Genomic DNA, 12,614 nt, shown 5'->3' with positions numbered 1-12,614 from the left:
TTCTTTTAGATAATGAAGGCTGTTTGTAATGAGGGAGGGGGTCCTGCTCTTTGGGTCTCATTCTCATGAACAGGGAGCAAATGTGATGTTGGCAGCTGAGTTTTCAAGCAGTCTGCAACATCGCACTCACACAAAGACTCTAACCTGTGAAACACACAAATATAGTGCCCTGCAGAATACATGCAGCACTCCCAAAATAACTTTAATATCCCAATAACATGGAGCCAAACCATCAACAATAGTATTTTTTACCTTCCTGAAACCAGTGGAAACAGTTTGACACACATATGATCTACTCGAACTACTACTGAGTGTTTATTGTGGCTAGTGAGTAAACAGCTCTTTCGTCTGTGGCATGCGTTAGCATTAGCACACTAGCTTCACAAGTGACAAGGTTTAATAGGCTCCGTAGAGAGATTTCTTTGGCTGGATAAGTTTTGTTATAGGAGAGGAGCCTGTTTTTGGTGGCAGATGTTTTTGGATGCTGTAACAAGAGACACAGATTTGTTCAGTTTGTTGACTTGTAATTTAGGTTCCTTTGTGGCAAGTTTGTTTCACTGTTTAAACTATGTGTTTGTTGTTTTTTTTAGGCCTGTGTGGGCTGCAGACACACAGGTTAAATTGTGTTTTGTACACAAATTTTAGCAACAGCAACTTTTTGCAATATCACTTTGAATATTTAAATACCTAAAAAAGACATGAAGCTCTTCTTTGGCTGCTGCAGGTCTTTGCCGTGATTGTCTACATGGGAGCTACAATAAATCTCCAGTCACTCCGATTGGGGGGTCTCGGATGGGGGGAGTTCAGGGCACATGGGGATTTGTGTATGCATGACAGGAATAGGAGCATTTTAGGTGGGGTTCTACAGCTCAACTGAAATAACACAATTTTCTTCCAATTTTGTGTGTGTGTTTGGTTGATTAGAACTCCTACATCTGTAGGTAACAAGGCCAAAATAAGACTTTTTTTAATGTTAAAAAAAAAAATTAAAAAATTAAATAAGTTAAGCAGCACAGTTCAGGTGCCTACATATACATATGTGTGAGCACAATTTACAGTAAAAAATAGAAACCATTGTGTTGCTCATGCTGTAATATAATGAAATTACATAAGTGTTTGCCTAAAAAAAACACAAATGTCTTACATGTGCCTCAGACTATTTATTTACATTCTTTTTACCTTTAACCCTTTATATGCTGAAGTAGCCCAAGTAGACCAGGATGCACTGTAGCTGTGAATGCATGAGCAAGGCTCAGCCAGATATAAAGCAAAGCTACACCAGCTGTATTCTGGGAAATGTAGTAAATTATACACATCGTTTCATAATAATCAATGGAACTTAAAATGACATTAGGTGACAAACTTTTGTAATGTTAAAACTGAAATAGTGCATTCACTTCAGTACATAAATGCATATATATTAAATTGTTTCCGAGTTGTGGACCAATCAGATTCTCTCTCTGTGGCTGAAGGTAGAAGCCGACAGATGTGAGCTGGCTGCTGCTTCTCTCAAGTTTTTCTCGTGGCTCGTATACGTTCATCTGTTGTTTGATGTATTCACTCACTCCGGTGCCAAGGAATCAATGCCTGCTGGGATTGAAGGGGAGGGGGTGGTGGTGGTGGGAGGGTTGTCTGTTAGACGACGGTTACTCATCGACCATCGTCTGTTAAATTAATGTTGATCCTTCCCCGAAAAATTGTTACGCTTTACGCAGGAAGACAACAGCATGAATAAATATATAGATCGCTTTAAATCAGCGCTAGCAGGATGGCTTCAGAGTGTCTGTGTGTGTGTGTGTGTGTGTGTGTGTGTGTGTGTGTGTGTGTGTGTTGCTACCCTTCAGACTTTGTAGAAACTTCTGGACCGGTGCCCGGCGGTGTCATGGAAACGCTTGAATCGCTCAGAATGATTCATGTCTGCACAGTCCAACCCTCCCCCCCAATACACACACCGACATGCACACACATGCACACACACACACACACACACACACAAGAGGAGGTGTTTAACCCTTCCTCTATCCATCTTCTCCCCCCCCCCTGTCCTTCTCTCTCTCCTCTTTCTCTCCTCTCATCTCATCTTCGCCATCCTCGTCAAATCGCACTATTAGTCACATACTTTATTAAAATGGACCCATTATATGGGTGTCAGAGGAGATCATGTCTTCTGAGTATTTCCTTTCACACTGGGAACGACTTGACATGTCTCTCAACCGCCGAAAGAAAGAGTCTAGACGTTGACAGCCACTCCTTAAACAACTCCATCTTGGTGTTCTCTCTTCTTTTGCCATGTGATGAATCTGAAAAGAAAATCAGTGAGTGGTATCTGTCAAATGTGATGGACAGCATCCATCATGGAGACAGACAGGGAGAAACTCCACCATTTTTTTTCTTCCTCTGTTTTGACATTATACTGTATTATCTGTAATGTAAATTATAATCAATTGCTCAAACATAACCATGTTAGAAGAGGTTATGGAATATCACATATTCTGCAGTTGTTTCAAAATAAAAGCATGAACTACCATGTCATTGCATGGTGCTCCTTGGAATGGGTTTATGTGGGAAACACAATCATCTATCAATACTCATATTTTTTGTCAATCCAACTCAAACAAGCCAAAGATTTCACACAACCACCAGAAGGGACCAATAGTCCGTTCAGTCTGACCGCTGAACTGCTCTGCAGCTTTGCACATTGAGTTTGCTTTTACTGCTGTTTGCACTGATGTAATCACTCTGTTTGCTGTGCTAGACTTAATGAAACTTTATTAAAGTAATTAAGATTAACATTAACATTGCAGAGCTAATTAATGAAGAAGAAAATCCCAAAGCTTCATTTACACAGTAGCCATGTATCCATGTGAAGATTCCTGTTTGGTTTGCAGTGAGTGAGTGTTGTCATTGTTTTTTTTAATAATCAGATATGGTTTGGCTAAATATGCTGCGGTGGCTGCACCAGAGTAGATAGATTACCAATGGATCCCATTCATTGTTATCTTTGTAAGGTCACTAATAGGGAGTGGAAGGTGGTATTACCCCGTAACCAGACTTTCATTCAGGACTCTAGAGTCCTGTGTGTGAGGATTACTTTTTCATTTAGTGACTTATGATTCCTGTTTCTTGTATAATTACCTCACAGTCACTGTTTTATTAACTTGGTTGCACAACTACACTACCTGATCAGCTTTGGTTGAAAAACAAAAAAATCAGTCTGGGTTGAATCTGCCTCTCTCACAGGATTAAAAACCATTTTTGTGGCAAACTTTTAGCTCCCATGCTGACTAGTCGGCCCTCACTGGCAGATTTTCCATGCACTTGTTCACACGTCTGCAGGAGGGTGCATAAACACCGCTTCTTTCAATTGCCTTAAAAATTTGGAGACAAAAAGGGTGCTGCGCAGCAGGTCACCAGTCACATCATCTTTTTTGATACATCTTTATTGATCTAAATAAATGTGACAAACATGTCATCAAAATCTCTTATTCCCAGGTTAGATTTGAAATCCAACTGAATCTTGATCAAATTATATTCAGATCATCCACCCCTATGTGAAATCTATTTTTAAAACAGGTGTATTTCTTTTGTCCAAATGTGGTTTGATCAGAATGCAGATGCGGCCTTTTTAACATATGTAAGTTTACCTAAGGGCCTGTTAAGGCACTTGTGTCATAATAGCTAATAGTCCAGCTGAGCTTCCTGATTAGCTCTCGGCTTGTAATGGAGCTGATTTGTGTCCCCTCTCTGTGTTGTGGATTAGCAGGAGTTTGGTCCTCCTGGCTTACCGACTCCTCTATGGGCTTTATATAGAAGCAGAGTGGGCTGACCTCCCCTCCTCCACCTTTTGTACCTCTGCAGCGAGCACACTCTCAGGAGCAGCAGTTCGTCTTGGGGATCCTCGTGTTTGTCGGGTGGGAAAAAAAAAAATCACAGTGGGGTTCCTTCAGACAAATACAAAGAATGGGGAGAAGTAGAGCTAACCTCCTAAGTCTCCTTTGAGGATGTTCTTTTGAGAGAGATGACACTGGAGATAAAAGGAGGAATTGAAAACAGACATTGATCTCATCTCTCAATTGGTCTCTATCAATCTATCAGAACATTTGTTAATTAAATAATTTGCCTTTGTGAGTAGAAGACTTTATGCATTGTGTAGGTCAAACTGTTTGCCTCAGTGGTGCCACCAGACTCCACTATACGGAGCTGGTCAGGTGCATTAAGTACATTGAGCTGCAGCAGGCTGGGGGAATTGAGCTCACTTCTCCGTTACCAGTGTGTAACATTCTTTTCTATATGCTGTGGTGCCACAGGTGGCCGGGTAAAATGGCTTTGTGGTCAGCACAGAGCTGACCCTCTGCGTCCCTGTGCAAACTGCTGTCCATCATTGACACTGACAGACACATACTGCACACCACTGAAATGATCAGCGGGAGATTGCTGTCACATTACAGACAGACACACTCCAGAAGCTGTCTGCACATCACCCAGAGGAGCTGCACATGAAAATGCAAATGTCAGATTAAGTTGCAGCAGGCATTACCTGGTCTCTCCCCAAGTCCGATGTGTGTGTAATGTCCCATTGAGCCAATGTTGTGAATGCAGCAGCAGGTGCTGGGACACCCAAGTTTAGCTGTGCTGTAATATTCTTACTGGCCTATGTGTACTGCTTCACTCTCTACTTGTAGTTGACACAAATGAGCCCTCCTCATGCACCCTCTTCCAAGTACCTCCCCCCATCTAAAGTAATCCAGTGTTTCCAACAGTGAGAGTACATCTGACACCTGCATGTGTGAAAGACTTAGACGCTTGGATAATGTCTGGACATCGTTTGAGGGCTGTGTCTGGAGTTTATGTGTCCTCGAGCTTCTCATCACCTGCTCCTATCTTTGTTTTGTGTGCTTAAAATGTCCGCAGCATAAGGAGTCAACAGATCCCATAGCACTTTGGATTTTTTGTTTTATTTTAATTGTATTCTAGCAGATTTATATCTGGACTATTCTAGACATACAATATAATTCAATATTACATACATAACCAGATACATAAATTAATAGTAATTAATAATTTTAATCATAAAAAAAAGAAAGTATAAAAAAAAAAAAATTTGTGTAAGGAATGGATTTTACTATTTTCATCTTTTTTTCTGATATTAGTCTTTTTTTCTACATACATATTTCAAAGCCTTCATCTTACTGGTCCTTCATCTACTGAAAATTGGAAAAGTTAATTATGGCCACAATTGAGTTGACATTTAATACCATTTGTTTGTCAAAAAAAATAAAAAGTAAAAAAAAAATCTTTAAAAAGCTTTTAATTAAGATATACTGTTTGTTGTGAACGTTTTTATTATTATTTCATCATTCATAAACTGTAGGACTCCAGTTCAAGGCAGCTAAACGAAATCCATCCGTGTGTATGTGTGTGTTTGGGCACTGTGGTAGGGTGTGTGAGCTTGTGGCTGACCCTTTGCATCCTGCCTGCATCGCCCCTGTCTCTCTCTCTCTCTCTCTGTCTTTAATGCTGCCTGCTGCTCTTTCTTTAACAGCCAAATTAAAATACCAGGGATTTTTGTTAGTGTGTGTAATACATGAGCTCAGCCTGCAGAGATGGCAGAGGTGAATAGGTCGGCATGTTAGGACAAAAGTACAGACCCAGGGTTGTACAGTTGTTAAAGCCTCAATTCGGGATCTATTTTTGTAATGTGTGTGGTACCTTGTGTATTGAGGTCACTGTTGACTTAATTGACCTACTGCAGTATTTACAAAAATATCCAAACATTGTATTATAAATTCTAAGAATTTACATAAACTTTAATGAATCTACTAAGAGTACTGAGAGTTAAGCAGCATTTATGACAGAAACAAACAAAAATTAAATGTTGCTATTTTGTTTACAATTTACAATAACCTTAAAGTATTATTATTATTATTATTATTATTATTATTATTATTATTATTAATTTTATACAAATGTGTGTGTGTGTGTGTGTGTGGTGTCCTTTGGTGCATACATGCTGTCCAGACTGAAAGTGTACAGTATATATAAGAAGCTACACGCATACATAGCATGTTCCTAGGTGGGGTATTATTTTATTTCGGGCTACTGCGCAAGAGAGGACGAAAGTCATGCCAGCGCCTTTGGCCCTCTTCCATTTCATGGTCCCACAAGCAGACAGAGGTATGTGAGGAGTGGAATGAGGGTTTGATCACTGGCATGCATGCAAATGTTGCAACACAGACGCACACGTTGTGTGTTTTATACTATATAACGGAAGGTATCAGGCCTTTTGTGTAAGAAGTGTATCAATGAAGGAATCAATATATTATATATTATTATTTCTACTTGTTTCAATAAATGATTTTTTTTACATGTTTTTTAAATTGTCCTGCCAAATAGTATTATTTTACATTTATTTAAATTGGCATCATTTTATAAAATGTTCATTTTTAATTGTGCAATAGCTGAAAGATTTTTATTTTTATTGTTTTTACTGTGCATGTGTGTCTGTGTGGTCCTGAAATAGTGATCTTAAATGTATGTTTTCCTGTTTTGCAAAAGTACATTAATTTCTGTGTTTATGGGGCTATATGCGTACTTTATTGTATATATTTACACGGGTGTGTGTGCATCTGTGCCAGTGATTTCTAGTGTGTGTGTGTGTGTGTGGGAGTCTTTGTATATGTGCCAAACCGGTCCAGCTGGCATCAGTCGTCGCTGAAGCCGAGGCCGCTGTATCGGTCACACACAAAAACTCTCTCTCTCTCTCTCTCTCTCTCTCTCTCTTTAACACACACACACACAGAAAGTCGACCACATTCCTATTCTGTACGCCTGTAATTATCAACCTCTTCTGCATCGACTACCATGTTGGCGTGTATTCAGCCCCAGTCTATACATGCCTGATTCCAACCCTTCACTACATACACGCTTCATTCTCCTCACACACGCTCGCTATAAAACCCCTCCATTTCATCTGCACCGACAGCAGAATGTAATTACACACTAACTGTGGTTTGATATTTAGACTGGCTGAAGATTTAAAGGTTTTATCCAAAAAAGAAGGTCTGTGTGGTAAAAATAGGCATCGAAGTGGTCCCACAGCTCAGAGGAGAGGGAAGCCTGTTCAGAAGCTGGAGAGGAAATTAGCTTTGTCGTCTGCGTGGAGCAGCGGTCGCTGCGTTTTTTCGAAATTCATCAGACACCTTTTTTCACAGGCAGACGTACTCCGTTTGTGCATTAATGGTGGGTTATCTGCCAAAGAGGCTTCACCTTCTTGTACTGATCAATCCTAGGCTTGCATTTAATGTGCTCTGATGTCTGATTTCAATCAACACATGTTCCAACATGACTGACCAAAGATGATCCATGAACGCTGCTGCTGGGTAGGTGAGGGGAGGGGGTCTTTTTTTCTCATGTCCATAAAACGTGTCAGATGTGGGCTGCTTGATGTTGCTGCTGCAGGATTGTGCTCATAGTAAACAAAGAACAACAATGTAGATACACTGTACACCCGTTTACATTTAATTTATGAGTAAAACTGGAGCTTAGAGAAAGTTACTCTTTGCACACCAGCTCCAGGCTTAAGCAATGGTCATGGAGAAGAATCGGGCGATTGGTGCAGGTGCACAAACAAAAAGTAGAATTGCACAAGCACTACAGTTAGAGGACGACTGCATTTCAAAGAATCCAATATCAGTGCTAAGGATTGCCACACGGCTTTTAAGGACAATGTTGGACATCATCTTAAATGTTAAGCGTCCCCATGCAGCTTCCGTGATGATGATGATGATGAGACAAAGCCACCCAGTCTTACGTCCCAGTTCTTCTGAGTGGTATTTACAAGATGCCTATTGGGAACTTTGGTAGTTGCTTTTTGGTGACTGTTGATTGGTTTCGTGGGTGTTCTGTGTATTTTTTATTGTGTTCAGACAGAATAGGTGGGTGTTGAGGTGAGGTGAGGTAATTGCTAGCATATAGTCTTGGACTTATAAGTCACTGTATTCTATCCTGCTCTACATGTACACAACAGCATCAGCACTGTGCACTTGTGGTTGGAGAGTTGCTGTATTTGGTTCTTGAGTGATGTTTTTTGTTTAGGGGTTCAGTACTGAGTCTCAATGGACCAACACTTGTCCAGCTGGGACAAGTGAGGAAGGATTATAACCATACTAGATGCACCTTAGGGTAAACAGTACATCCTGACTTTGTCTTAATTGTCATTCAGCAAATTCACCAGCAGAGATACAGCATGCAATGCGTTTGAAATTAGCATTGTTTTTCGTAGTTTGTGTTGTCTAAACATGCGGAGAAACTAAAATCTACGTGGAAAAGAAAGTAAAGAAAACAAGTGCAGCGTTATTTCTTTAGACAGAGCTCTTGTCTCTTTCTATATGGATCTTTGCATTGCAGGGGTAGCAGATGTCTGTTTTGTTTGTGCTGGGAGATCAGCAAGCAAAGACATAAAGAACACACACACACACACACACACACAGACTGATCAAAAAAACTAGCTTTGGCAGTTTTCTCCTGAAAATCTTTTTTACTGCGTTTCCTAAGCAACGTGTGAATGAATTATCCTTTAAATGAACAGATGAAAGACTAGAAGATTGCTGGAAACACGCGTTTCAAGGAATTTGACCCTCTTGGGTAAACAAATCTGTCAAAATTAAGACTATAATTTATCTTTTGTAATTATTGTCATAATCATTTTTACATGTTTACCAAAAAGTAATTTGGTAATTTTAGGGGTTTAGGGATCCCATCTTTAGGTAATTTCTACTGTGTTGTATTCCCTATTGTGAATCTATGTGTGTTTGGTTATACCATGGCTCAGTGTAGTCCTGGAGGTTCTACCATAAACGTAGTTACGAGTTACAATAGAAGATGTTTATGTCTGTCTGGATGTGTTAATTGCAAACTACACAAAAACTGACAGGTGTGTGGTGAGAAAACAAAGTGGAAGGTGGAGTTCAATGATCAATGATGAGTTAGTCATCATGTTAGTCAAGATGTAGACCAATGTATTCGAAATGACAGTACTACAATTTTCATCAACAGTGGATTAAATGTCATTTTTAGGAATGAACGTGTAAAGAAGGAATAATGAATAATGCCCAGGTGTTTAAATGTAATGCATTGAATTTACTCATTCATTAAATGTCAACAGTCTTGTAAAGTGGGCCTGCCTTAATGTTTAGTAATAATTAAAGGAATGGAGAATTAAATAAAGTTAAAAAACTAAGTATTTCTTTGACATTTTATAGCACAGTTTCCAAAGGAAAAACCTGTTGTGCTGTGCTAAATGAATGAATGAATGAATGAATGTCTGTGCTTGACGCTTACTGTTAAGATTAATTCTTTTTTTAACTACTCCCTTTTATTTTCTTGCAGCTAAAGCAGAGAGGAGTTCGTACTCATACGCCAGAGAGTCCAACCCACACTGCCATCAGGTCAGTCTTACCACAGATATATTGTATCTTATAACATATAATACGAAAGCAGAACAGCTCTTTGCTGTGATGGTGATGAAGCAGGAAATGTGGAAATTTCAGTCAGTTTTTGATCTCTGTAGACAAGGTTTAGCTAAATTCATGATGGATTTTAGCATCTTGCTCTTCATTCCTGCCTCTCTGAACATCGTGGTGTGAAAGGAAGCATGAACTAATGTTTCATCTTAATGTTTCTTAAACCAATATAAAGCCGCGATGGCACAGTTGCTTTCGCTAACCAGCTGCTCTGTAAGGCATTTGGCAATTATCAGCTTCCTTATATACATATATATATATATATATATATATATATATATATATGTATATAAGGAAGCTGAAGCCTTACAGAGCAGCTATATATATATATATATATATATATATATATATATATATATATATATATATATATATATATATATATATACACACACATTTCTTTTGGTCTGAATTAGCATGTAGTGTGTTAGCTTTATCACTTGTACTTTACACTAGTTAATAAAAATACCAAGAATGACTAATTTGGCTTTAAAATCACAGCTGAAGAGAACATAGAACATTTTAAGCTCCTGAAGGTGAGGTGAAAAACGTATCAATTGTGACTGAATGATTAAAAATGCACATAAGCAGGTGAATGTTAGAATTAAACTTCTGTTGTCCATGATTTTACATTTGATATTATTTCATGAAAAGTTCATCTCCAGAAAAAAAAGACATTTCTCTTAAATTTTCTGGTGTATTTACATTTATAGATGGATATCTTCATCTGCGAGTCATTTAAAATTCACATCATAAAACCATAGCCTGCTATTTGTCAATCATCCTGACTATTATAAACAACAGCTGTTACATATTTTCTGTTTTCCAGAGAGATGCCTAACTTCTTCACACAAACCCCAACTTCATAAAACAAATAATTATTAATTTTAACTTTATGGATTATTGTTTTCAAAGAAAGAAAAAAAACCCTGCATAGCCAATGGTGGCGACAGGTGTTAGTTAGGTGTAAGTATAAACTAGATTTGGAATGTGGACTGTAATATTCCTGCTCAGTTCTCATGGAGCATATGCATCCATGAGAAGATGCACGTTGATAATTAAGTGGACGTACAGATGTTGCGGTTTGATTTCTGCTAGTGGAATATTAAAGAGATGGGAGCTTAATGTGCTTGCTGTGTTTTGATGACCATCAAATTGAAAAAAAAATCACATAGGATGTATTGCAGCACAGGCTGTTGGATGTGTGGAGTTTGATGTTATGAATTTACTTTTCTGTTCAGCTCAAACATCTATTAATTAAAGCTTATCAAAGACGTGCATGATCAGAAAAAAATCAAAGTTGTGCTAAAAGGTGTTACAGATGATTCTAGGTATATGAGATATGCTGTGTTTACTTTAAAGGTATTTGAGTTTTAGATCAGATGGAAGATGGTGGATTGCTGCAAACATTCAGCTGTATGAAGGTTGTGAAACTTGTCATGTATCGTAGTACATTGTGAATAGTCCATCCATAGTCCATAGTCCATAATCTGTTGAGAATAGGCTGGAATATTTCAGTCAGCATTAGTTCTGCTTTAGTGTAATTAACCCACACATATAGAAATGCTATATAGCACTCACCTTCTTTTGACTGTGGGGAAAAAAATCTTGCACAAACTTTCTTACTGGTCATCCATCTTGAATGAAATATATTATTATAAGGCATTGTAACAATATGTATAACTGGACTGTATAGTTTGTTCTGGCTCACATTATCCAGGCCTTGTGTATGTGAGATGAGCCGTGCTGAGAATCTGTCCAATAACAGGAGAAGTGGCTGCCAACAGGGCCCATCAAACCACAGAAAATGTTGTCCAGATCTGGTTGCCCGGGGCAACTGGGCATCGGTTACTGTCGAGCCTTGTAAAAATGAAGGGAATATAGAAAGTAAGAGAGGAAAGGAAAGCAAAAAAAAAAAAGATTCAGCGCGGCAGCTGAAGGACTGCTAGTTGTTCAGACTTTAGAAAGGCCTTCCTGCCTTTTGATCCTTCCCTTTCTGTCATGAGGACAGGATTTGGCCATGACAACCTTATGAACAAAGACACACGTAAACACACACAAGATGCCAAATGTGTCAGTTGTACTGGAATACTGGAATAGGTTTCATGCAGATGTGTGTGTATGGGTGGGATTATATGTAGCTGCTGCTAGAGATGTCTGTCTGTTTAATTTGGGTTAACTGATAACCTATTGATTCGTTTTGTTTTAGTAATTTTTCAGGTGTTGTTTCATTTGATTAGAAATGTTAATACAGTCTTTCATGATCAATATTTGTTCGGCATTCTGTATTTCCTGTCTGCTTGTTTATCTTTTTTTTCTAATTTACCATCCATCTGAGCACTAATTCATTGATTCTTTCATCTATTTGTTCTTTTTATTGTTCTGAACAGTTTTGGTCAAACCATCGGTCCATCTGACCATCATTCATTCATTCATTCATCCACTTTTCATTTCATTAACTTCATTTGTTCATTAGGGCAGTTTTTTAAGCTTTATCACTATTTCATCCATCCATCCATCCGTTCCTCCATTTATCACCGACTCCCTGATCTTTTATTTATAACTGCCTCTTACATCCAGCTGCGGCCTTTGTATGCAGCTACAGCAAACCGTAGAGGACAAAAATATGAAATAAATCAAACATTACTGCCTCACTGGCCATTTTCCTACTGGGCTGCTGTCAAATTATCCTGCTACACAGTCTGAATGGCTCCTGATGGAAATTGTTTGGAAATGGCAGATAAATTTACATGCTGGGCTGAAGTCCAAAATCCTCTGGCTTCATCCTCGGCTGTTAGGGAAAGAGGCAAAGAGAGAGAAAACACTTAGAGGGGAGGATGAGCGCACACCCTAACTGCAGGAAGACACTCTGTGACACCACTTAATTTCACCTATCGCTCACTAATTGTCGTTTAGAGGTGAGTTACTGTATGTATTGGTATTGGCTGTCCTAATCAATATGTGTAAGTGCTACGCTACTTATCCTTAGTATTCTTTTAAAACACATGTGGCCATAGCAATAGATTTCACTGATGTTTTAAAGCATTTCTACTTTTATTTAATTATGCTACCATAACAGGTTGTTTGCAGAAC

The 12,614-nt window shown here is 38.6% G+C and overlaps 1 protein-coding gene across 5 annotated transcripts in view; it reads left to right on the top strand.

The window, feature by feature from the left end:
* Positions 1-12,614, top strand: part of tcf4 (transcription factor 4) — a 148,555-nt gene that overhangs the window by 59,497 nt on the left and 76,444 nt on the right. For all 5 annotated transcript variants that reach the window (XM_028417384.1, XM_028417383.1, XM_028417386.1 and 2 more), the window contains one exon: positions 9,388-9,446. In XM_028417384.1, coding sequence (XP_028273185.1) covers positions 9,388-9,446 — 59 coding nt within the window. The remainder of the gene's footprint in view (positions 1-9,387; positions 9,447-12,614) is intronic.

The sequence above is a fragment of the Parambassis ranga genome, chromosome 12, assembly GCF_900634625.1.
Source record: "Parambassis ranga chromosome 12, fParRan2.1, whole genome shotgun sequence".
NCBI classification, from domain to species: Eukaryota; Metazoa; Chordata; class Actinopteri; family Ambassidae; genus Parambassis; species Parambassis ranga.
Note: the sequence above shows the minus strand (reverse complement) of the source record. Positions and strands in the feature narration are given on the sequence as shown.